At 42.2% G+C, this 27,221-nt stretch overlaps 1 protein-coding gene across 9 annotated transcripts in view; it reads left to right on the top strand.

Moving 5' to 3' along the window:
* RERE (arginine-glutamic acid dipeptide repeats) overlaps positions 1-27,221 on the top strand; it is a 424,545-nt gene that overhangs the window by 300,754 nt on the left and 96,570 nt on the right. For all 9 annotated transcript variants that reach the window (XM_045475552.1, XM_045475551.1, XM_045475545.1 and 6 more), the window contains 2 exons: positions 3,569-3,693; positions 5,336-5,435. In XM_045475552.1, coding sequence (XP_045331508.1) covers positions 3,569-3,693; positions 5,336-5,435 — 225 coding nt within the window. The remainder of the gene's footprint in view (positions 1-3,568; positions 3,694-5,335; positions 5,436-27,221) is intronic.

The following is a 27,221-nucleotide window of genomic DNA, read 5'->3' as shown; positions in this document are numbered from 1 at the left end:
TACCCAGGCACCCCCGCATTGTCCTTATTCTTACTGATGATTAAATTATCCATCTGGGGCCAGTAGGGGCCTCTTCCTGCTAACTTCTGTGTCCTTTCGACTGGACGGACCTCGGTGGTCTTTGTAGGATTCCTTTAACTGGGATGGCATTTTAATGTCTCATCTTGTACAGTCCCTGCCCTAGATCTAGAATTAAATTTTTCTCATAGGAGCCCTTATTGTTTTACTGGGAAGTGACATTTTTTGACTGGGTACTGGGGTGTTCATTGTTACTGGGTTGGTTGGTTACTTGTTTCTAGGCCTTTTCAGGAAAAAGAAATATGCCTTTTTCTTATATATTTTTTAAAGATACATTGTAGATTCCTTTTGATATTTCTAATTCCAATTCAAATTTTTATCTGGATTTTATATTTAATCCTATCTTTCTTTCTTTTGTCTGTATCTTTTCCCCATGTCTCAAATCCCATTTTCAAATGACACCAACATCATTATTCATTTGCTTTAATCCCATAATACATATATAATAGCACAAGATAATAATACTTACACTGCTGCAAACAATATGATTATTGAAAACAGCTTGCAATTTAATTTTTTTTTTTTTTTTTTTTTTTTGGCGGGGGTGGTTTCTTAGTATATATCCCGCTAGGGCTGTGTGGGCAAATTAATAATGTGTTTTAAAGTTGGTTGAAATAATTTCTAGAGAGGAATCAACTTACTGTGTAGTTAATGCATTTATTTCATTTTGCCTTATGGTTTTTAAGGGATTACTATTCTTTAAGTTTCATTTTGTTTTTATGTAGGGCTATTCACATGGCCCCACAGTCAAACATACAAAGGAAAAAGTATGTTCAAGAAAGTCGACTACATCTGTCCCCTCCACATGTTCCTTCTCTCCATGATGGACACTTGTTGCTTTTGTTTTTGTTAATTTAAGGTTTTGATTTTTCCTTCTTATTTTTATTCCCCGACCCTCTGTTCTTAGATAAATGGTAGCATGATACACACGCTTCCGGCTTCCGCCGACTTTCTATCTGTTAACAATGTATCCTGCTGTTCCCTCCATGGCAGTATGTAGGGCTCCTCCTCATTTCCTTCTACTGCCTCGTGGAGCTCCATTGCGTGGATACAGCAGTTTATTCTTCCAGTTCCAGTCCCTGTTGTTGGGCATTTAGGTTGCTTCCAGTCATGTGCTATTACAGGTAATGCTGCAGTGAATGGCCTGAGCATATAGATTTTTATGTTTTTGCCAACATATTTTTGGAATATATCCCCAGAAGGGGGGTTGGCTCGCTTGGAGGGCAAGTGCACCTGTAAGTGTGAAGACATTACAAAATGCCCTTCTGTAGAGATTGTACCATTTTTGTATCTGTGCTGGCAATTCATGCAAGTGTGAACACCACAGCCTTGTATATTGTCACACTTTGGGACTTATGTCGGTCTGATAGGTGGGAAATGGTATCTCAGTGATACGCGTTTCTTTTATCAGCAACTTTGACCATGTTTTCTTATCATTAAGAGCCATTTGCATTTCTTTTTCCGTAAGCTAACTAATTATATTTCCAGCCTATTTTTCTTTTGGCGGGGAGGGGGGGAGGTTTGTCCCCCGGGACAAACTGCCAGACCTGGGAGAGCTGCCACACCAGATACCATATTTGGTCCTGGGAAACAGAGCTCAGTACAAATGTCAAAAAAGACCTTTGGGGGCACCTAGGTGGCTTAGTCAGTTAAGTGGCCAGCTCCTGATTTTGGCTCAGGTCATGGTCTCATGGTCTTGAGATTGACCTTCACATTGGGTTCTGTGCAAAGCGTAGAGTCTGCTTAGGATTCTCTCTCTCCCTCTCTCTCTGCCCCTTTTCCACTCATGCTCGCTCTTTCTCTCTCTGAGTAAATAAATTTTAGAAAAACTTGAAGAAAAAAAACCCTTTTGGTGTGAATATCTGTTGTGTGTTAAATTTTATTCCAATATGGTCACTATGTGTTAAGCAGAACTCATTGAGGCACCCAATTAAATGTTATAAAAGTCGATACTAAATTAAAGAAGAGCATCCTTGTTTGGAGAAAGTCGGCACTTGGTGCGCACTTAGAGGCACCAGAGATAGTCTGTGAAGCAGACTGGTGTCTAGAGCCCCATGATCTGCTCATGTTGTGTCTGCCCCAAAATTGTTTTAAAAACGTGAATACAAGCTTTCACATAAAAATTTCTGGACTTTGGAAAAAATCGGAGGTTATACAAGTACCGGTTCTCATTCCTGCCTGGCTGCTTTCTGTGCACAGGGCAGCACCGTCTCCCATTTCTGCCTGGTTCCCTTGCCTCCTTAGCACCTAATACCTGCATGCCCAGTACCGGAGCCACTGCCCGCGTGGCCGTGAGCGCTTGAAGCGTGGCTAGTCCACATTGGGAGGTGGGGTTTAATGGGGATGCTAGAGTGTTTTAAAATGAAATATGTGTCTCTCGTTCTCTTTCCGTTGGAGAGTGCTACCTTACAGCTGCTCCTTTCATTTTTTTTTTTTTTTTTTTTTTTGCCTGGTTTCTTTAGACACTGGAGCTTTTTAACAGCAGCTCTTGGTTTAAAATTTTAGACTAGTACTTCCATGTTCATCATTTAAGACGACCAGAACGTGGCTGTTTTGCAGGCAGTTGACTTTTTCTAGGCCTCTCATGGTTGTGGTAGTCCTCGTACCTACTGGCCCTGGCTGTGCCACAGCAGAGTGAGGATGAGAACATGCTAGAGATACTTGGATCTCTAACCCACGGGTGACGAAGAGACTGGGTTGTTGAGCACTGTTGTTCAAATGTTTAAAAAAAAATTTTTTTTTTTTTTTTTTGCTGAGGTACACTTTACGTGCAGTGAACTGTTGAGATCTTATGTGGACTATTGCGTCTGCTGTCACCCTTCCTGTCAAGGCTCAACAGTTGTGTTGTCTCAGAAAGTTCCTTCCTGCCCCTTCACAAGCAATCCCCTCCTCCTGAAGCTGCTACTGGCCTGATTTCTGTCACCACCATTTAGTCCAGCTTCGTTTTTAATGTTACTTCCAATTCTGTGCCTTTTTTTTGCGTTTACCATGACTACAGGGTAGTTATTGAGTGTCTTGGGAGTAGCGTTAACTTAATGGGATGGTGCGTTTAAATTTTCAGCAAATATCCTTAGGTGAGGTTTCATCACTTGTAATCTGCCTCTTTGTAGATGTGTTACATTGGAAATGTGTGTGTTTTCCCCTTCTTTATCAGGGAACTATTATCTCCTGAGGGTTTGTGTTTTTTTCATTTCTTTTATGCACACGTGTCCATTTCTGTTTTATTCTTTGGATCATGCTGACACCGGTTTATTTTGATACTGTTTGCTTCTCCTTAAGTAGAGATTAAGCAGTCCATTGTGAGATCTTCTATGGTGAAATGATCCTGAAACGTGCTACCGGCTGGTTTCAGTGACTCACGGTTTTTGTTATTTCGGTACTGCCTAAAGAAAGAGGCTCAGTAAGCTATGGCATCTGTTCCCAGGGCCTGCCTGTTGAGGCAGTTCTTGAAACGTGCCTTGATTGTGACTTTTCCATCCCTATCTTACAGGCCAAACTTCCCGATTTGCAACCGTTCCCTTCTCCAGATGGTGACACTGTGACCCAACATGAGGAACTGGTCTGGATGCCTGGAGTTAATGACTGTGACCTTCTTATGTACTTGAGGGCAGCAAGGTAATAGGAATCCTCCCCATCCTGCCCTGAGTTAGGCCATCTGAATTGATTTTTCTTACCAGAGAAAACGTTTGCCACAGTAAAGTCACTTGTTTCTTAATGTTTGCCCCACATCAGATGTTAGAACTCTTCAGAAGGGAAACACCGTAAGCCATACATGCGATTATCAGCACTTCTAAATACAGTTGAGTAGTTAGAGCATTCGGCCCTTCTTTTTTTTTTTTTTTTCAACGTTTATTTATTTTTGGGACAGAGAGAGACAGAGCATGAACGGGGGAGGGGCAGAGAGAGAGGGAGACACAGAATCGGAAACAGGCTCCAGGCTCTGAGCCATCAGCCCAGAGCCCGACGCGGGGCTCGAACCCACGGACCGCGAGATCGTGACCTGGCTGAAGTCGGACGCTTAACCGACTGCGCCACCCAGGCGCCCCTCATTCGGCCCTTCTTAAAATCCCATTGTAGATTTCTCTACTTGGGGCTGTTCATTGATGCTTGACTTAAACTTGGTGTTTTTGTGGCTTACCTACATGAGAACTTACTAACCTACAAGTGCCTAAAATATAAAAGGTAAGTTTAAATCTATCCCTGCACATCATAGTGAGGGCAGAGAGCCCTCCTGCATCTGTGGTGGTTTCTGGGACTCCCCGCAGCATCAGCAGGGCGTAAGCAAAGCACCAGAGCAGGCCGGGCAACTGCATTTAAGCTCTGTGCTCAGCTCTGCTGTGCAGACACGAGCCTGCCTCAGTGCAGTTAGCGGCCTCTAAGAATTCCTTTCATCCCCCTCCCACTTTTAACTCGCCTAAAGTTAGTTGATGTGTAGCATGAAAGGAAATAAGCAAATTCAGAGGATTTAATTTTTTTTCAAAATATCTTTCTTTCAAAAATATAATCTTTATCTGAAAAGATTGTACTCTAGCCAAGTGTTTCTTTTAATGTTTATTTATTTATTTATTGAGAGAGCAAGAGAGAGAGGGAGAGAATCCCAAGCAGGCTCCACACTGTCAGTGCAGATCCCAACATGGGGCTCGAGCTCATGAACCGTGAGATCATGTGAGATCATGACCTGAACCAAAATCAGGAGTCAGATGCTTAACCGACTGAGCCAGCCACGCGCCCTTCTAGCCAACTGTTGTGGCAAATAGCTTTAGATTATTCATGCTCTAAACTGAAATCCGAGTCCTGGTAAAGTGTGGGAAGAAAGGGCACAATTAGACCAGAGTAAATGTAACATTTCCCTTTCTGTATGTGTGAAGGGGGTAGAGGTACTTTAAATTTTTTTTGGTGGGTGCCTGGGTGACTCAATTGGTTGAGTATCCGACTCTTCATTTTGGCTCAGGTCCTGATCCCGGAGTCATGGGATCAAGCCTTGCATCGGGTTTTGCGCTGAGAGCAGAGTTTGCTTAAAATTCTCTGTCTGTACGCCGCTGGCACACTCTCTCTCCTGCTTGTTCTCTCTCTCTCTCTCTCTCTCTCTCTCTCTCTCTCTCTCACCAAAAAAAAAAAAAAAAAAATTAACAAGAGCAGAAACAGGACTGAGAACTCCGACCTATCGTGCATATAGTAATGGAATTTGGTCTGAGCTGACTCTGAAACCTGAGGATTGACATTTCTGTGCTGATGTTTTCCCTTCCTGTCCTCCAAGGAGCATGGCAGCATTCGCAGGGATGTGTGACGGAGGCTCCACAGAGGATGGCTGTGTTGCCGCATCTCGGGATGACACTACCCTCAATGCGCTGAACACAGTGAGTCTTTTGAAGTTGTCCCGGGTGGGAAGGGAGTTACTTTTCCCTTGTGCTGGTTGTAGGGCATGTGTGATGAGCATGGAACCTGAATGAGCCTAGAATTTTAGGAGCGAGTACTATGGCTTCGTGCTGGGATCAAAAGATGGGTTGCGGTCTCAGCACTGGGCTCCATGTCCTTGATCCGGTGATGGGCGCCTCCAGGTTCGTTTCCTCTTCTGCGTCTCTACCCCAGGATCGTGTTGAGCCTCAAATGAGAGCCTGATGCTAGCAGTCGATCTTCCCTGAGATCCCACAAAGCCGACCACTGTGCACAGATGGTCTTATTTAATCCTCGCAGTCTCCCTCTGAAGTAGGTTTTATCATTATCACCATTGTAGACATGAGCAAGTAAGTTTGGAGCGATCGAGTCACAAGCCAGGGTCACACACTCAAGATGCGAATCCAGAGGCCATACCTTTTGCCTTCTTCTCTGTCTCTTAGACCGTGAGTTCGAAAGTGCAGGGAGGGAACGGAGAAGAAGCCAGACTTCCTGGAGTGAATATGTTTTTTTATAGATATGCCTTTAAATATCTCACATGATTAAATATCTCACACGATTATACAACAGAATTGAGTTTTAAAAATAATAATCCTTAAAAAAATCTAAAGTAAAATGTAACAAGTGAGCCTGACGGTACTGAGTTGGTTGCACGGCATCCTTCAGAATTACTCCTCTGCCCTGAGCTGCAACACACAGGCAGCAGCTCAGAAGAACGGAAGTTGAACTGCTGTGCATAGTACGATCACTGAAACCAGTTTCCCTGTTTGACATTAGAATACATCCGATAGGGCTGTGTAGGAAAATTAATGTATTTTAAAGTGTCTTGAAATAATTCTTCCCTGTGTGGTAACTAATGTGAAGTCATCAAATCTGATGGAGTAATAATGAAGTTTTATGCATTTGTGATGTATTAAAAAGGCTATGTATATTCACATAGGCTATTGAGCTCATAGGCTCAGCAACTCCTGATGATTAACTAAATGTAATTGAAGAACCTTTTTTGTTTTTCATTTTTCTTGAGAGGTCGCTATATTTGGAAGGGATGTTTGAGATCATCTGTTCCAGTCTCTAAATAGATAAGAATCTAAGGCTCAGAAAAGCCAGACGATTGTTGAATGCCAACAATCTGAAAAGTTCAGAATGGAGGTTAGAAAATAACCCAACTTAGTGAGCTTTCTACTCTGCAGCTCGCTTTCAGAGAAACATGTAGATACGGCTGATTTTTATTCCTGGGCCGGTTGCGTTTCTTGAGTATTACGCGGTACTAGTCTCCGACAGCGTCAGAGGTGAAGTGACCTTGTGGGATTGGGCCCTGCGATAGATGACAGAGCAATTGTTTACCTACCCGTACGCTTATTTCTTTTCTCTCCTCACCTCTTTCACACTTGCAGTTTTTGCTTTTATCCGGAGTCTTTACTCTGAACGCATAGTGATAGAGATAGAAGGGGCCTTTGAGGTTATTTTCTGGATGAGGAAAGGGAGACTCAGCTGAGTGCCACTGCAGACGGTGGCTGTGGTAGGAGTTGTGTTGTGAATGTCTGTGAATTCAGAATACCCACGAGTGTGCATTTATTCAGTTACTCTTTGAGCTTGTTTTCTGTTGGGTTTTTTTTAAAAATGTTTGTTTATTTTGAGAGAGAGCGAGCAGGAGAGGGGCAGAGAGAGAGGGAGAGAGAATCTCAAGCAGTCTCGGCACTGTCACCACAGAGCCTGATGCGGGGCTGAACCTCGCGAACTGTGAGATCATGAACCTGAGCCAAATTCAAGAGTCGGATACTTAACCGACTTAACCGTCGGACTGACTCTCCCGGGTTCCCCTCTGTGGAATCTTCTGCATCAAAGCTTTATGAAAAAAATTCCCCTTTCACAACTATGCCGCTCACTTGAATTTTTAAATAATGAAGACGTTGCCACATTTAATAAAATGTCTGTTTTTGGCACTTTACCTAATCGATCGGATTTGTTCTTTTATCGCGACCCCTCTGAGGATTCGGTAAAACATACTTCTATACAGAAATAATTTGGGCTCTTTTTGCCCATGGTCCTTTGTAGCAAGTTCCTTCTGAAGTCTTCTTAAGCATTGCCAGAGGGCTTTTGGTTTTATGAGTTTTTATTTCTGGGAGGCTGCCTTCCCATCATTTGAAATTTTCCTGTCTGGGCGCGTCCAGGATGGCTCAGGTGTCTGGGGTTAGGCAATCCAAGTGCAGACAGCCACCAAAGGACCGAGTCGTTTGTTCCTTTTGTGAGGAATGGAAAAGTTTAATGGCTCTTTTAATTTTTCCACTTAATTATGCTACTGGCTCACAGAGTTTTAGTTACGGGTACTTTCTTAATGAAAAGTGAAGTGAATTGAAAAATCTTATGGGGAGTTAATGTTTATTTCATCTTCCTTGGCGTAAGGGTGGTTTCGAGCTGTGTTAAGTAATAAATTGAAAAAATAAATGCGTTGTCGTGTGAGAAGTATAGCATAGAGTCAAAACAAGTGTAGGCATTTGTCAGTTTAGAATAAACCTGTGTCTCCTATTTCTCAGGACAGTACAGAAATTTAAAGTAAATGAAATTATGTGGTACGGCCACATTGTCGTGTGTTTAACATCTGAGTAGGACTATTTAAATTGAAATACATTTAAATAAATAGTTTGATCTTAAAACTGCCATCTATTTAAAACTAATAGAGCTTTTTGAGCTGTTAATTCTTCATGACTATTACATGGACCCATTTTTAATTTTCATTTTTTAAGCTTATTTATTTTTGCAGAGACAGAGTGTGAGTGTGAGCTGGGGAGGTGCAGAGAGAGAGAGAGGGAGACACAGAGTCCGAAGCAGGCTCCAGGCTCCGAACTGTCGGCATGGAGCCTGATGCGGGGCTCTATCTCACGAACCGGGAGATGATGACCTGGGCCGAAGTCGGACGCTCAACCGACTGAGCCACCCTGGCACTCCAACATGGACCCATTTTTAAATACAAGCTCTTCCTCATTCCTCATTTTGACTCCGTTTTTTCTTCATTACTCACAAATGAGATTTTCAGCATATAAGTTTTAAAACAACATATTGGGGTATAATTTACATATAATAAGCTGCTCTGATTTAAAGTATATACAGTTTGATGTTTTTTTTCAGATGTGTATACTGGCGAAACTATTGCAGCGATCTAGATGTGAAACGTTTCCAGCACCCCAGAGGTGCCTCATGCCCTTCCCCGATCCTTTACTGCTTCCAGCCTCAGACAACCACTGATACGTTTTCTCACATCATACAATGTTGTGTCAGAATAATATTTTTGCTCTTTTGAGTCTGGCTTCTTTCCATATAATAATTTTGGGATAGATTTGTGTTGTCGCATTATCGATATTCTATTCCTTTTTATTGCTGAGTAGTGTTCCAGTGTATGGGTAGTAACAATAATTGATCCATTCGTCTGGTGATGGACATTCGTGTTTCCAAGCTTTTGGCCGCCATTATGAATAAAGGTGTTATTAACATTGTTATGCAAGGCTTTGTGAGGATACGTGTTTTCATTTCTCTTGGGTAAATACTTAGGAGTGAAATGGCAGGATTGTATGTGTGCGGGTAGCTTTTAAGAAACCATCAGGGGCACCTGGGTGGCTCAGTTGGTTAAGCGTCTCTTGGTTTTGGCTCAGGTCTTGATCTCATGGTTTTGTGGGTTCAAGCCCCACTTCAGGGAGCCTGCTTGGGATTCCCTCTCTCCTTCTCTATCTGCCTCTCCCCCACTCACACTCTCTCTCTTAAAAATAAATAAATAAGCTTAAGAAAAAAAAAAAAGAAACTGTCAAACACGTTTCCGAGTGGCTGTACCACTTTACGTTCCCATCAGTACTATGTTAGAATTTCAGTTCTTCAGCATCCTCAGTAAGACTTCATGTTGTCAGTCTTTTTAATTTTAGCCATTCTAATGAGTATGTAGTGATATCTCATTGAGATTTGTTTGTTTTGTGTGCTGTTGGTTTTTATTTAGATGGGGGACACAGATTTGATTGAGGCTAAAGATTCCTCAGCGTTTGACATTACTAATGATGTCTATCTGTGTGCCTCACTCACTGAGATTTTAATTTGAATTTCCTGTTCATCATAACTGAGCATCTTTTCATGTCTTACCACCCAGTTGTATGTTGTCTTTTGTGAAGTATATTTTGCCCACTTTTAAAAGTTGAATTGTTTTTAGTATAATTATTTAGTTTTAAGGGTTCTTTTTGTATTGCAGATATAAGTCCTTTGATACACGTATTTGTGAATATTTCCTGCCATACCATGACTATTTTTCCGTAAGGGTGTCTTTCAGAGAGCAAAATGTATTAATTTTGCTAAAGTCCAGTGTATCATTTTCCTTTTGTGAAAGTTTCTTTGTTCACCCCATGATAACAAAGGTTGTTCCTGTGTTTTATTCTTGACGTTTTAGTTCTTGCCTTCAGGTCTGTGATTCATTTCAAATTAATTTTGTGTGTACTGTGAGGTATGGGTGAAAGTGCCTTCTTTCCCACACAGGTGCCAGTTGTTGGAGTCACATTTGTTGAAAACAGACTTTTCTCATTTCATTGCCTTGATACCTTTATTGAACATCAACTGCTTATATATACGCAGTTTTTCTTTTTTCTGGATTCTCTTGTTTCACTAATGTGTTATCTGTCTTTTCACCAGTATTTCAGTATTTCGAGTAATGTAGCTTTATCAGAACTCAGGTAGTGGTAAGTCTTCCTACTTTGTACTTGTTTTTTAAGATTGTTTTGGCTATTTTAGGTCATTTGCATTCCCAGATAAATTTTACTATTTATATAAATTTTATTATGTTTTTTCAACTTTTTTTTTAATGTTTATTCGAGAGAGAGAGGGAAAGAAAGAAAGAGACAGAGCATGAGCAGGGGAGGGGCAGAGAGAGAAGGAGACACAGAATCCGAAGCAGGCTCCAGGCTCCGAGCTGTTCAGCACAGAGCCCGACGCGGGGCTTGAACTCAGGAGCTGTGAGATCATGACCTGAGCTGAAGTCAGACACTTAACCAACTGAGCCACCCAGGCACCCCATATTTATTTTTTTTAATGTTTATTTATGTTTGAGAGAGAAAGAGAGGGACAGAGAATCTGAAGTGGGCTCTGTGCTGACAGCAGAGAGCCTGATATGGGGCTTGAACTTCTGAACCGCAAGGTCATGATCAGAGCCAAAACAGATGTCCAGCTGACTGAGGCACACCATGCACCTCTTTTTATTTTAAATGTTTATTTATTTTTTAGAGAGAGAGAGAGAGAGAGAGAAAGGGAGGGAGGGAGGGAGGGAGAATGAGTGGGGGAGGGGCAGAGAGGGGGAGGGGCAGAGAGAGGGAGGACCGAGGATCTGAAGCAAGCCCTGTGCTGACAACAGACAGCCTGATGCAGGGCTCGAACCCATGGACTGTGAGATCATGACCTGAGCTGAAGTCAGATGCTTAACCCACTGAGCCACTCAGGCACCCCTCCATTTACATTTTATTTTATTTTGTTTTTTAAAGTTTTTATTTATTTTGAGAGAGAGAGAGAGTGAGCACACAAGTGGGGGAGGAACAGAGAGAGAGGGAGAGAGAGAGAGAATCCCAAGTAGGCTCTGCACTGTCAGCACAGAGCCCGATAATGGGGCTCGAACTCAAAAATCGTGAGATCATGACCTTAGCTGAAATCAAGAGTCAGACACTTAACCGACTGAGCCATCCATACACCCATCCCTTTCCACATACGTTTCAGAATCAGCTTGGTGGTTTCTATTTTTAAAAAGGTTTTATGGGATTTTCACTGTGATTGCATTGAATCTATGGATCGGTTTAGAAGAATTGACGTCTTAACAATATTGAATCTTCCAAACCTGAACATGATACATATCTTCATTTTTTAAAAGTTTTTATTTTATTTTATTTTACTTTTTCTTTTATTTTTTATTTTTTTTAATTTATTTTATTTTTTATTTTTTACTTATTTTATTTATTTATTTTTTTATTTATTTAAATAAGCTCTACACCCAGTATGGGGCTTGAACTCACAAGTCTGGGATCAAGAGTTGCATGTTTTTCCAGCTGAGCTCTCAGGTGCCTCATATATCTTCATTTTTAAAAGAGGTCTCATTAATTTTTTTGAGTAAGATTTTTTAGTTTTCAGTGTACAGGTCTTATACATGTTTTGTTAAGTTTTTTCCTAAGTAATTACTGTTTGAAAATTCTATTGTTAATAAGATTAGATTTTTAATTTCAATTTCTTTATTTTTTCTTATTGATCAATTGATTCATTGATCTTTCCACCCAGCATGGGGCTCGAGCTTATGAGCCAGAGATCAAGAGTCTCATGCTCCTCCAGCTGAGTCTGCCAAGTGCCCTTAATTTCAGTTTCTAAATGTTCATTGGTAGAATATAAATACAAATAATTTTAGGGACACCTGGGTGGCTCAGTCAGTTAAGCACCTGACTCTTGGTTTTGGCTCAGGCCATGAGCTCACAGCCCGTGAGTTTGAGTCCAGCATCTGGTTTTGTGCTGACAGTGGGGAACCTGCTTGGGATTCTCTCTCTCCTTCTCTTTCTGCCCCTCCTCAACTCGTGCGTGCTCATGCTCTCAAAATAAATAAAAATAAACATTTTTAAAAATACAGTTTTGGGGCGCCTGGGTGGCGCAGTCGGTTAAGCGTCCGACTTCAGCCAGGTCACGATCTCACAGTCCGTGAGTTCGAGCCCCGCGTCAGGCTCTGGGCTGGTGGCTCAGAGCCTGGAGCCTGTTTCCGATTCTGTGTCTCCCTCTCTCTCTGCCCCTCCCCTGTTCATGCTCTGTCTCTCTCTGTCCCAAAAATAAATAAACGTTGAAAAAAAAAAAATACAGTTTTAATGTGCTGACCTTGTATCTGTTCTGTTAATTTCTAGTGGCTTTCTGGTTGGTTTCTTAGGGTCTCCGTGTACATAGTCATGCCATCTGCAAATAAAGACAGTTTGCCTCTTTCTTTCTGATTTATGTATTTTGTTTCTTTTTCGTGCTTTATTGCATTTGCTTGGACCTCTAGTACAGTATTGCATAGAAATAATGAGAGTGGGCATCTTTGCTTTCTCATCTTAGGGAGAAAACATTTAGTCATTCACTAATAATAGTGTAGTGTGGGGTGGTGGTTGTTTGATCAAAGTTGAAAATGTTCTCCCTTATATCTGTTTGTTTGTTTGTTTTTATCATGAATGGGCCTTTAATTTTGTCAGATGCTTTTCTTTCTTGTATCTAATGAGATGATCATATGGTTGTTACACTGTGTTTTGTTAATTTGGTGAATTATATTGATTAATTTCAAATGTTAAAGCAAGTATGCATTCCTAGGATAAATCCTACTTACTCATTACATACTATTGGCTTCCATATGTTAATACTTTGTTAAGAACTTTTACATTTGTGTTCATAAGGGATCTTGAACTGTAGTCTTCTTTCTTTGTAATATCTTTGTCTAGTTTTAATATCAGAGGAATACTGACTTCAAAAAATTAGTTGGGAAAAATTTCCTCTTGCTCCCTTACTTTGTAAAGGATTGATTGTGTGTGTGTGTGTGTGTGTGTATTTGTTGTTAAATATTTGATAGATTTCACAGTGAAGCCCAGATGGGACTAAATTTTTTTGTATGAAAAGTTTAAAATTATAATAGGCATAGACCTATTTACATTTTATATTTCTTCGTGTGTCAGTTTTGCTAATCTGCTGATCTGTGGTTTTAAACTTTTTGTTCATATCATCCAGGTTGTCAAATCTGTTGGTAAAAATGTCAAATTATTATCTTTTTAACATCTATAGGATTTGTAATTTTGACCCTTCTTTCGTTCCTAATATTGGTGATTTGTGTTCCCCCTGATCAGTCTAAATAGAGACAACATTATTTTAGATAGCTAACATTTGGTTTCATTGATTTTCTCTGTTTTCTATCTTCTTGATCTCCAATCTTATTTTTATTATTTCTTTTCTATTCATTTTGGATTCATTTGATCATTTGCCCCCTAGCTTCCAAAAGTGGGATCTTAGGTACCTCATTTTAGCACAAATTTTGATTTGCTGTTCTTTTAGTATAATTTTTTAAATACCAAAAAATATTCTTCACAATTTCTTTTACCCATGAATTGTTAGAATTGAATTGCTTAATTACCAGATACTTGAGATCTCTCTTATATGCACCCCCCCCCCCTTTTTTGTCTTGGAATGATACTGATTTTTAATTTAGTTCTGTTGGGATCATGGAGTACCCAGTAAGATTTCAGTTTTTTGAAATCTGTTGAGATTTGTTCTTGGCTCAGAATGTGGTTTATCTTGGTGAATGTTATGTTCCATGTACACTGGTAATGAATTTATATCCAGCAGTTATTGAGTGCACTGTTATATAATTGTGGGTTTCTTTAAAGTGGCGGTTATTATTACTTACATCTTCTGTGTCCTACTAATTCTTTTCTCTAGCTGTATTGTCAGTTGCTGAGAGAGTCATATTAAAGTCTCCAACTGTGATTTGCTTCACATATTTGGAAGCTGTGTCATTAGGCGCATGAACATTTATAATATTTATCTTTCTCTTTTACCTTTTTGGAGCGACACTGTGTCTAGTAGTACTCTTCTGTTTTTGACTCCATCTTGTTTAATTTTAATACAACCACTCTAGCTTTTTTAGGCTGGTTGACGTGATATATCTTCTTCCAGCTCATTACTTGGAATCTTGCTTTTTCTTTGTAGGTAAAGAACGTCTCTTGTTCCTTTAGTTCTTTAGTTGTTTCTTGCTTTTTTTTTTTTTTTAAGTTTATTTACTTTTGAGAGAGAGACAGTGCAAGCAGAGGAGAGGCAGAGAGAAAGAGAGAGAGAGAGAGAGAGAGAGAGAGAGAAACACAGAACCCGAAACAGGCTCCAAGCTTTGAGCCTTCAGCACAGAGCCTGATGTGGGGCTAAAACTCTGAATGGTGAGATCGTGACCTGAGCCGAAGTCAGATGCTTAACCAACCGAGCCACCCAGGCGCCCCTGTTTTCTTGCTTTTTAATCTAGTCTGGCAAGCTCTCCCTTTTGTTGGGAGTGTTTAGTCCATTTTAATTTATATAACCTGATGGCAGTTGGCCATCTGCCATCAGGTTATATAAAACTTGAGCCACATGTACACATTCTTAATAGCATATCTTCTTTTGGCGAATCCCAGTAGTAGTTAATATATCTTATTTTCATGGCTGCATGACTTACTACTTTTGATACAGTGATGACCTTGCAGAATCGTTAGGCACACAGTTGTATCACTTTTGTTAAAAAATGTATTTCTTATCTTACTTCATAAGTAAAAAAAAAATGTATTGATGTAGAGAAAGACGATATTATAAATGTGTTGACCTCTGTGGTTGGAAGAGGAAGGTGTTTTCAGTGATGGGGCATACTCCTCAATGTATGTCGGAAAAGATATGTTATATTTTAGTTATTTGAAATTGTGAACACCTATGAATGTAAAATTGTTCTATTTGTAATTTTACAGTATATTAAATAACATGTTAAAATATGACACAACAATGGTGCTTCCTCTAGAGGATCTGACATAGAAATGTTTCTGTGTACTGTTCAGGTATGTGTTTCTTCATATGCAGTTTCTGTGAGGTTCATCTGTGTTCGTTAGTTTACATATAATTTGTAAACATAATAGTATATAACATAGAGATGGCCTGTATTATTCTAATGGGATTCAGCCATCTTTAAGTCCTTGCGTTTATTTGGCCTTTTACAAGATCAAAATCACTCTTTATATTTATGCTTAGAAACTAGCAAAACCCTATAGTTTGAGACTAAGGTTTTCTAGAAAATACCATGCTGACATATTTTTACTAAATCGATACTGGATTTCGTTCTTTGGGCTTAAATATCTTTCCCATTTCCTAATAAAATTCAAATTCTTTTGACTTCTCTTTCTTAGAATTTATTTGCATTTTTATGTTTATCTTCTCTCTCTAATACTAAACATATATATTCTTACTATAGATAAGTAAAATTTATAATCATGCAGCAAAGATTTCACTTCTGCCTGGACAGTTTTATTCCTTGAAATATGGATGACTTTTAGATGTTTGAATTAAGCTTTTTACATATTCAAGAGAGTATATATTTGTTTGCTTATTTATTTATGCACACCCACATCTCCTACAACAAAGGCTTCCAATAGCTTCATAGTTTTTTTTTATCTCTGATCTATAAATATCGTTATTTGTTAACCATTGAGTATTAATCATCTTTGTTTTCTGAGCCATAGCTCGATGCCTGGTACATAGTAGAGAGGCACTAAATATTTGTTGAATGACTGAATAAATAAATCAGGTTCAAGTCCAAACCATATTTGATCACCCAGAACTTGGTACTAGGAGGTTGGCATAACGGAGTGTACAGATAAGCCTACTCTGAGGGTCATTTTCATCTTTCTCTCTTTTATTCTAAAAAATTAAGTCGATACAATTTCTTTCAGAGGTTTTCTGTTTGTTCATCATAAATGGACTTCACTAAAGCATCTGGCCCTGGATTAGCTTTGCAGTACTTAGGCCTTAGATGAATGTTGAGTATTTCCCAGCTCCCAAATAAGGCATTACTGGGAAGCCCTGTTATTACAGCTGGTCTGAAGTTTCTGATCAGGGATTCTTGTGCTGTTCATTCTACACTCACATCCTCACTTACATTCTTTTTACCGGTTCTCCATTCAGATTAATCAGCAGTAAATGGTTATAGGATGGTGTGTTTTTTTCCTCTAAGATTTTGATTTGTTGTTATAAAAAGGAATGGGAAAACTTTATATGCTGTATGATTTCTTACTATGGAAATCCAGTAAATTTCAGAATAGCACCTTATGTAAATCAGCCTTGACTAGCCCCTCTGCTAGTGTTTTATTTATATTATATCAGGATATTGGAGCCTACCGCCTGTTACATTGTTAATTATAGCGTAAGTAAAGATGCACCGGAGGTCTTCTGGTGTAACCAAGGCCTTTTCAACTGGTTATCAGCATAATAATATATAAAGTCGAGGTTTAACTTATTATCCTTTGACCAATTAGAAACATTTTGAACTTTTGTTTTGAAAGTTGTTTAAGTGTTTAGAAATGTACCAGTGTGGCTCCCTTTGGGCTGAGGACTTCATAAATTGACTTCTGTTTAAAAGCTCCAAGCAACAACACTTTGGCAATGATTTATTCTTTTTGTCTCGTTTGGATGAAGATGACTTTTTAAATTTAATCCTTTGAGATTTTATTCCTTTTTAGATGGTCTGTAGCTTTAGTCAAAGTTGAGCTTTATGCGCCACTCTGTTCTTTTACTAGATACAACAGAGAGTGTTCTCAAAGTGTCTCAGGGGTGGGTGGGGAGGTCAAAGACCCCTTATGTTAACCTCCAGTAATGGCACCTTCGTGACTTACTGCAACAGCGATCTTGTACTTGATAGTTTAACCAGAAAACTATAGCTCCTGGTGCAGTTCTTTGTGACTGTAACCCTGCTTTGCTTCTGCATGTGAATCACTCTCTGGTTTCTTTAGCCATTTCTAAATTGTGACTTTTTGTTTTTTTAATGTTTGTATATTCTTGAGAGGTGGTGGGCAGAGAGAGAGGCAGACACAGAATCCAAAGCAGGCTCCAGGCTCTGAGCTGTCAGTACGAGTCTGAGGCAGGGTTTGAACTCACAAACTACCAGATCACAGCCTGAGCCAAAGTCGGATGCTTAACTGACTAAGCCACCCAGGCACCCCTCTTTAGCCATTTCTTTTCTTTTCTCTCTTTTCTTGTTTTTCCTCTTAATTTTTAGAATAGCTTTTTTTTTTTTTTAACATTTTATTTTATTTTTTTAAAGTTTCTTTATTCTGGGGCACCTGGGTAGCCCAGTCGGTTAAGCATCCGACTTCGGCTCAGGTTATTATCTCACAGTTCATGAGTTCGAGCCCCGCATCAGGCTCCCTGCTATCACCACAGGGCCTAGTTTCGATCCTCTGTCCTCCTCTCTATCTCTCTCTGCCCCTTCCTCTCTCTCTGCCTTGAAAAAAATAAAGTTCATTTATTTTGAGAGAGTGCGCATGCATGCACGAGCAGAATGGAGCAGAGAGAGAGAGAATCATCCCAAGCAGGCCCCATGCTGTCAGCACAGAGCCCGATATGGGACTCGATCCCAGGAACCACGAGATCATGACCTGAGCTGAAATCAAGAGTTGGATGCTTAACTGACTAAGCCACCCAGCCGCCCCAAAATGCTTTTTTGGAATGAATCAATTTAGTCTTCGTGATGGTTCTGTCATAGAAGCATGATTATCACCTACAGATGAGTAAGCACATCCTGTCATATAGCTTTAGATACGTGATAATTAACCTCAGAGAAAGAATGGAACTGAGGCCGTGCCTTAACAGCAGTCCTCTTGAAATGTCCGGTGAATCTGCAGTTTGGGGCTTTGCCCTTCAGCCTGTTGGAAATCCTTCATGCTGTAGCCTGTCCGTGCATCTCTATGCTTTCTCGCAGGGACCGAGAAATTGACTTGGCTTTTACTTTTGTTTGGCACAAGTTAGAAAGTTCCTTTACAAATTTAAGAAACTTCTTTCTCAGATGATTTCTGTTCTCTATGCTAAAAACTGGTGAAATATTTTGAGAATTATGTGGTATTTTGAAAAAACAGCATCAATCAGAATTTTACCCATCTGTAAATCTATATTAACCATTAATATTAACATAATAAGTATCAAATTGGGATAAAAGCCTTTAGCCTTTTTACATTTAAGAAGAAGATATAGTAAAATCATTCATTGATTGATTTATTCAGTAAGAAACATTGAATTCCTGCTCTTTGCAAAGCCTTTATGGGAAGGCATTTGTTAGAAATGTTGATAATCTAAGGAAGCATTGAATCTTGGAACAAAGCAGGCCCCTGAGTTTTAAAAGGACTCATATGTACCATTAGTTCTAAAATATAGAATACTAAAATTTATAATATTTGTGCTAGTATGTATGTTTCTTGCACTAGTTTTCAAATACACTTGGGGATATTTTTTTTTTGATAGCTCTCCTAGATCACTTTTTTACCCGCAAGTTTTGAAAGTTGGAATATTAGTTTCCTGTGGCTGCTACAACAAATTACCACAAACTTGCTGGCTTAACACAACAGAAATGCGTCCTCTCCCAGTTCTGGAGGCCAGAAGTATGAAACCAGAGTGTCGGCCAGGCCACGCTCCCTCTGGCTCCTCGGGAGGATTGTTCCTTCCTTTTCTGGCTTCCCATGGCTGCGGGCAGGCCTTGGTTTGGGGCCACATACTTCTCTGCTTGTCTTCACGTTACCTCCCCTCTGCAGGTCCACATCTTCTCTTTTCTGTGTTTTTCCACGGCCTCTAATTCATTCATTCATTCATTCATTCATTCATTCATTCGTTACTTTAAATGTTTATTTTTTGAGAGAGAGAGAGAGCACAAGCCGGGGAGGGGCAAAGAGAGAGAGGGAGAGAGAAATCCCAAGCAGGCTCCCTGCTATCAGTGAGGAGCCTCATGTGGGGCTCAAACTCACAAATGGTGAGATCATGACCTGAGCCAAAATCAAGAGTCCGACGTTTAACCGACTGAGCCATGCAGGTGCCCCACTGCGTCTCTTTTATAAGGATGCTTGTCATTGGACATAGATCCCACTTGGATAATCTAGAATTATTTCCTCATCTCAAAATCATTAACTTAATCCTATCTGCAAAGACCCTTTTTCCAAATAAGGTCTCATCTGTTCCAAAGATTTGGTATCCATATCTTCTGGTGGTCATTTTTCAGCCTTGCACAGTTGAGTTTTATTATTATATAAGGTGTCAGTAAAATAAATTACAGTACATATTTGTGACAGTTTATTTTTGTTTTGATACTGAGAGTATAAAATATTTCTGGTAGCGACTGTGATGTTTCTGTACCTCTGAGGACATTTGATTTTTAAAATAGTACAGTATTTGTAGGGTATATAGTGCGATGTATCTGGCTTTCCTTTTACAAAGAACGTAATTATCTAGGCGATAGAATCGTCATGTATAACTACTGTATTAGCCGATTTATTCCGACCAGTGACTTGCTGAGTATTTCTTCCTTGGCTGTAGCTCAGAGCTACCTGGCCGGGCCCCTGGGGAGCCCTCCGGGGCAAGGTCCCGTGGTGCCGGCGGGCTCCATCTCTGAGACGGTTGCCCTTGAAGCGACCGCTCTTTGAAGTCTCTGCCTTCTTTTCCGGTTTCTAGCCTAACCCCGCAGCCCTGCTCTGAGCCTGGCCCTGCCGGACTCTGACAGACCGCGGCGTCCAGGCCAGCTCTCTCGTCCAGGAGGCTGACGTCCCCCCGCAGCCGGTCGCGTGCCGGGCTTCTGAGGTGACTCACCGGGCTGCCCGCCCTTGCCCTTCGAGCCGCCCTGCCTGCCGGTTGGCCTGCGTTCTCCCCGCGCGCTGTAGGTGCTGAGATGTATATTCCTGCTCACCCCGGGACTCGGGAGTGCCTGTCATCCAAGCGTTTTTAGGAAGGTTGACTCCTCAGTTTTCTCCTTTTTTTTTCCATTTCGGAAATGAGGTATCGATTTTCACGTGTTCTTAAATCAAGTCTGCCTTTACTTGCCTTTACCCCTGAGTCGTCATTATGCGACCAGCGCTCAAGATTGTGTGCAACTGTTAGAGTTTGTGGCTTTTGGTTTGCATAATACTTTGCAAGTTTTGGCGTCTTCACAGTCAGGCTGGCTTCTGCCTCTGCTGCTTTGATATCATATAGTCTTCTTCGTTCTCTTAAGACCCTTTGATGGGAAAAGCAGAATTTCAGAAAAAAAAGTTTCAGAGTTTCTAAGGCCCAGAATCAGGTCCTTGTTGGTTCTCCAGGGCCATTCCTCAGGAGTGCTGCCATGGTGGCCCAGACCCCGTTTTGCTTCTTTCTGAGTCACCAGCTCTGTCCTTGGCTACGGTTTCCAGATAAAAGAACGGTTACTCGGAAGCGTTCCTGACTCTGGAGTCACACACGCTTCCGTGTATGCCCCTTTCATTTTCCTTGTCCCATGACCTTATTATCGTGACCAAAAAGAAGTGTACTGTTCTTTTGCACAAATGTTAAAATTACTCGTCAGAAGTCACCGAGGTTAAGGTCGCCAAGCCCCATGAATTGGGGGCAGTCATTCCTGCACCTAAACTCGACTTAGTGGGATTTAAGGCAATTTCTGTAAGTGTTTCTCTCTTAATGTTTATGCAGCTGCTCTTGAGGAATTAGTTTTGGTTTTGGTTTTGGTTTTAAGTAATCTCTGTGCCCAATGTGGGATTTGAACTCAAACCCCTGGGATCAAGAGTCTTATGTTCTACTGACTGAGCCAGTCAGGCGCCCCTCCCTGGTCTTGAGGTTTTTGTTTTTATTTATTTTCTTAAGTTAACTTTCTGAAGGAATCTGGTTAAAATTGACTCACAGCTGACCTTTCACATATATTTTCTAGTTTAATTTAGCATTTATGAATAGGTTCACTAGTGTGTACATCTCCATGAGAAGGATAGAACTGGTTTCTTTTCTGTCAGCCTCTAGTTTAGAGCCTTACATACCATTTTTCTGTATTCAAGGCTGGGAGGATGCTAAGGAAATGGAAAAGGGTTTTAATTTCCACTTGGGATCAGACGTAGGTCTTTCCAAATTGACAAATAATTCTCATTCAGAAAAGCAGCATACACAGTCTAGGGTGATGCGTCTGCCAGTAATTTTCCTGTTTGTGGCCAGAGGTGTACTCATTCTGTGTCTTTGAGCCGCGTCTTATCCTTAAGGGATTGATTGGTTTGCTGAGTCCTCAGGAGTCCGCTCCCCTCAGGAGCACATGGCTTCTGGCTTAGATCTACGACAGCTTGCCTTGTCTCTGCGTCCTTTGCCTGGACTCTCACCCAAAGAGCAGGAGGGAAGATTTTGTTTCTAGGAAGTGAGGTTTTATATATATGCTAGCTATATAGATGATTAACTATCCATAATTTTATTTAAAAACCTGTGGCATAAACTACTCCAGTTTCCACAGAAACCTGAAAATGTAGACACTAACCAGTGGGTGTAAGAGAAGCTTCCGCGGCAGCTTGCTGTTCAGGGTCTGGCCTGGGCAGGCTGGCAGAGTTCAGTGGCCGTATTGTTTATTTTACTATTTCTCTAACTGAATGTATTAAAATATTACCGTTTACATCTTCAAAAAATTTTTTAATGTTTATTTTTGAGAGAGAGAGAGACAGCATGAGCGGGGGAGGGGCAGAGAGAGAGGGAGACACAGAATCTGAAACAGGCTCCAGGCTCCGAGCTGTCAGCACAGAGCCCGACATGGGGTCGAACTCACGAACCGCGAGGTCATGACCTGAACCAAAGTCGCATGCTCAGCCGACGGAGCCACCCCGGCGCCCCCCATTTATGTATTCAAAAATAGCATCCTTTAGTATTTCACCTTAAAAGAAACCTCTGTAAAGAGAAGGAATGTTAAAAACTTTGGAGTTCCACGGGGAACCTGGGTGGCTCTGTCAGGTGGGTATCCAACTCTTGATTTTGGCTTAGGTCATGATCTCAGGGCCTCGGGTATCGAGGCTCGCCTCGGGCTCTGCACGAAGCATGGAGTCTGCTCCCGATTCTCTCTTTTCCTCTGACCCTTTCCCCCACTTGCATGCTCTCTCTCTCTCTCTTTCTCTAAAAGAAAACAAACGAGTTTGAGGTCCCAAAAATGACCTCGTTCGGCCCCTCCACTGCCGGTGAGGAAGCTGGGGGCTGCGATGCTGTGCAGAGGGGTAACCCCAGACCCCTTGCCTAGGCCACCTGCTCCTCCTGGCACAGTTGCTAACTCTCCCCTCAGTTGCCTGGTTCCCAGACTCAGATGTTTGCTCGGTTCCCCACAAGTCACCAAGTCCTCGGTTTCCATTCTCAAGCCCACATTTTATCCTGTGTTGTAAGTATTGCAGAAAAAACTTCCTTCGTGTGGTCTTTTTAAGCTCGTCCACTTTCCTTAGTGCTGCTTCCCTGTGACTGTCGTGCAGCCCTGTCCCTTTTTAGTCCGCTGTCCTTGATGGAATATTTCCTGTGCTCCAGGAATCCTGCTCGGCGATTGCCGTCTATCTTTTCATCCTAAACATTGTCCGGAATAGGCGCTGTATTCTGCCTTTCTGCAGCGGAGAAAGCGGTGGTTTAGAGAGATAATGGACTTGCCTGCGACCACACAGCTAGTGGCAGAGCTGGCGTTTGAGTGCGCCAGAGCGGGGAACCCCTTCCTGTTGCGGCTTCGTCTCTGCCGACCTCCCAAACCCTCATCGTTGGTCTCAGGCCCTCCATGGATTCTTCTTTCCAGGTGTTTATGAAGATGATGTCAGATGAGAGCCTCAAAATAGCTAGGTGGTCAGAAATAGCCAAGACATTTAGAGTTTGGTTTGTTCGGTGTTTTTAAGAGAGTTTACTGATCTCAGCTGGTGCCGGCATTTGATGCCTCCCTTCTAATCAGCTTGCTGGTTGAGGCTCCTGTTCCGTGGGTTTTGAATACCTTCCCAGACACCATGGCCAGGAGATAGAGACCCCCTAATTTCTAGACACAATATTATGTGGGAAGTAATTATGAATCAGAAATATGGCGGTGTTGCATCAGCCATGGGAAATACAGTTGTGAGATGTTACCTGGACATGTTGCTGCCTATTTTTGTTGGTTCCTAGAACGTGTTCAGTTTGGTTGTTGCTCTTCGTTGATGATGGGCAAGGTTATCAATCATACTGCACTGATCATTGATTTTCAAAACCTGCTGTATGAAGTCATCTTGGTTTTTCAAAATGGTAAATGTCACCCCCGTGAGTGTCCACTGGCACCTTGTGTGTTTTGAGGAGAGCTCATCTCATCATTTTCTTCATGTGGGTGCATGTCCTCCTCTCTGAGTTGCTGGTTCCCTCCCTCCGGCCACCCCGCCTGCCCCCACGTGCAGACGGGCCGTGTGCTGGCTGTGTCCTTGCGGCTGGAGGGGTCCGGAGCCCGCCAGGCCTGAACTGCCCCAGGATAGCCGCGGGCGCGGGCCCGGGTCTCCCAGCTCCTCCTGGACGTGGGTTTATGTTAGAGTCCTCGCTCTCTGCCGTGGAAGTGGCCTGGAGCAAGAGAGCAGACCTCCCAGTTTTGCTTCCTCGTTGTTAGTACTCTTGCCACACGTGGTGGCGTGAAGAGTGGCGGAGTCCGAAAGGTCCCAGACTTTGCAACACACACGCGGCACCCAGCGACTTCCCCCCCCCCGCCCCCCCCCCACCGGCCCCAGGGGCTGGTGCGGGTTCTGGAACCTTGTAGTTAACGCACGGACTGTCACGGGGAGGGTTGGTGCAGTGACTGTGTTTTCCCCCTGAAAACTCCCCAGACTGCCCCTCAGCCCTGCTTCAAGCAGCTACGTTCTGCATCTTTGCCGCAGTCTTTAAAATGTGCCCCCGCAAGAACGTTCAGACAAATTCAGCCTTTCTAGTGATCAAATAGCATTATTTGGAGTGACAGTGGCCAAACAAAAGTGAATAGCGTGCCTGTAGTTTCAGTTATAGTTTTTTCGTGCGCACACATACGTATTTTGAGCCTGACTGGCTCATTGGTGATGGTGGTATGACTGAAAGTGTACGGACATCTGTAAATCATGGATTAGGAGACAGATTTTTTAAAGTTTTGTCTTTGACTTCTTTGAGATCTTTCTCATTTACGTTAATGGTTGAAATAATTAGAACTACACGGAGAATTTTAAGATCTCTTCCAAATCCCACTTTTTCTCCTTTCTAAGCTATTTTGGCACTTTCTTGCAAATAAACATTTCACAGAGCAAAAGACTTTTAAACCTAATACTGTTCTTAATGGACTGCAATTATTTAATATTTAGCATGAATGCAGTCTAAGGCTTTTTCTGCAGTTATTATAATGGCTATAATTGCAAAAGGATGCTTTGGGGTAGGAGAAACTGCCAGATGTGAGGCCATTTGATCTAAAAAGGTCATAGCAAAAGGGACATTTAAATTAAGTTATAAATTACAATCGAAGAACAATATTTTGATGTGTGAGACTGGAGATGTCAGAGCAGGGAGATGTAATTCATGGGTTCATTATAGAACAGGGGTGCCTGACAGCTGAGCCGTGCCAAAAGGAAAATTTATTTGCAACATCACGCAGACAGAAAACGGCAGCTAAGATGAGAAGCCACAGCAGAAACTTGAAGCCTTGTAAATACACAGAGTTTGTGCGAATAAGACTGCCTGGGGTCCAGAGATGCTTAATGATTGCTGTAATGTAAATGAGGTGTTTGGACATGTGCGCATTTTCAGTCTTACTTAAGTTAAGACCTCGTTTTTGCCCTATAAAATAACATACTCTATAACCAGGCATTCAGGTTGATTCTCTCACCTCTCTGTGCAATATACAGATGTGCTGCAAATTCAAAATTGTTTAGGCAGGAGAGTTAAAGCTTGAAACAAGATCTCCATCCATGGCAGCTTTGAGGAAGGATATAATTTAATGTTTATAGCAATCCATGAGAAGTTCAATCATGAGTTAATTAAACTGTAGGCAGTCATTAAGTATTATTTATTCTTTCGAGAAGCTTGCCAGTAAAGCACTTATATATATTAAATTATAGAAAGTAATAAGCAGGGAGTGATTTGTCAGGCAGAGCGAGAGTTGCAGATTTAACTTGGGCAATTATGCAGAAATGTGTTTTTCTTCTCGCGGCACGATCCTTTCTTCCTGCTGATCCCGGAGAGGTCAGAAGCCGCAGCTGGCCATCGAGGGTGCGTGGGCCCCAGCGCTGCACGATAGATGATCTACTGAACTTGTATGTGCCCGGTAGTCTTAGGTGAGAGACGTGGACCTGAAATGTCTCCTGTGGTGATGACACCGCTACACGGCGCGTAGCTTTTGGACATTTCACGTATCTTGTCACGTTGTATCTCATTTAGTACCTTCCATTGTCTTTGGACGCGGCTGAGGGACAGTGGTGTTAGGCCCGTTTGACGGTCGAAAACCTCAGCTCGGCCGGTTTGTGACACAACTGCTGACAAGAGTCCGTCTCCTGCCTCAGATCCCGCGCTGGGTTCGCTAGGTGTTGACAGAAGGCACGGACTCTGGGGCGGTTTCCACAGGAGGGGCTGCCGGGCGCCTGAGGTCGCGGAGAGCTTTTCACGCAACTGGCTAAATGCGCTTGCGTGTGGCGCGGTGGCTTTGGCTCTGCGGGTTCGGTGTGGCGGTTCCGTTTGCCACGGTGGAACCAGACCGGGAGCGTGTTCCTCAAGCTGCTCTCGTTTTTAGCGCCACAGCTCCTGCCGCGTCCGCTCGGCTGGCTCGCTCGTGCGGGTCCTCGCTAGCGCGGCGGTGGCCCTGGGAGCCGCTTAGTTGGCCCTTGTTGACGGGACGGGGGTGCAGAGAGAACGTGGTGCCCGCAGCCTGCCTCCGAGGCGGGGCCGTCCCCCCGGGCCCCGCGGCCGCCGGGAGGCCTGGAAGACGAGGTGGACCCCCGGTGCGGGAGGGTCCTGTTGGCCGTTTCACAGTGAACGGACCAAAGGCCGAGGAAGGAACGCGGCCCGAGGGTTCTGTGCAGCCAGGCCCGGGGAACAAAGAGCAAAGCGCAGGAAAACAACCAGGCCGGGATCTTTCCGGGACGGAGTGACTTGAAAGGCTAGCGCGTTGAGGAACCACCGTCTTGTTATCAGATTCCCCAGGTATCGACCTGTGGTTTAGGGAAAGACTGATTTTACTCGTGTAGAAGTGCAGACTTGCAGTTCAGTGATGCGGAAGCAGCAGATTTACAAGTCTATGCCTCCTTGATCATTGGATTACGTGCGGGGCACGCGCACACACACACACACACACACACACACACCCCTTGTGATGATGGATTTGAAAACAGTGGTTTCTGCTGAATGACATCCTGCTTTAGTGGCTGGCGGGGTGATGGGGATGGTGTAAGATCTAAATGCTTCTCTCCCCAGTAGCTTGTAAACATTGGAAGCTGGTTGAGTAACGATGCTTTTTCTTGGTCCCTGCATTTTGCAGTGGTCTTTTCCCATCTGCTCTAAAATGGTACAGCTCACTGTACTCTACATTAAAATCGCATTTAATCCCAGATCTTACCAGCCCTGCTTGGTTGCAGAATGGACAGAAGGTTTACTTACCTTGCTTGAATTGCTTTTCCAAGGCTACAAAGTGAAGCTGTAAGACGTTTGAGGGGTTCTCCCCCTGTCTTCGTTGCAATTTCTTTGAACAGTCTTCTCTGGAGAAATGGAAGAAAATTTTATTCACATTAAAGGACCTTTTACCTTAGCGATATTGGGAAGCCTGTACTGCATCTCCTGACTATATGAATGTGTGTGTATGGCTGTGATCAGGGGTTTAAAATTTGAAACCCACATCATGTTTTCCTCAAGATGAAATTACTTTAATCTGTTAGAGCTCGACACTATATTAGAGGGGAATGTTGTTAATGACAATTTTAGAGATTTAAGATAGCCAGTATTTTGGTAGACTTAATTCTAATTTACATAAGGAATACAGTGGAAATATCCAGTTAAGCTCTTCCTCAAACATTATTTTGTCTCCAACCCAAAGAAAGGAAATCTTCGTGATCATCTAGAAAACAAACCCCCTTTTAGAAGGCCTTACTTGTTGCTTGATACATGGACTAAAGAAGGTAGTCCCCAGCCTTTTGGGACCCTAGATTTTGAATGTGAGATTTAGATAGACACGTTCTGCAGTGACTGTTACAGACCCTTCTCGGTCTTACTTTCCTGATGACCGTTCTCTT

This window comes from Leopardus geoffroyi, chromosome C1 (genome assembly GCF_018350155.1).
Source record: "Leopardus geoffroyi isolate Oge1 chromosome C1, O.geoffroyi_Oge1_pat1.0, whole genome shotgun sequence".
NCBI classification, from domain to species: domain Eukaryota; kingdom Metazoa; phylum Chordata; class Mammalia; order Carnivora; family Felidae; genus Leopardus; species Leopardus geoffroyi.
This window is presented reverse-complemented; position numbering and strand designations above follow the sequence as displayed.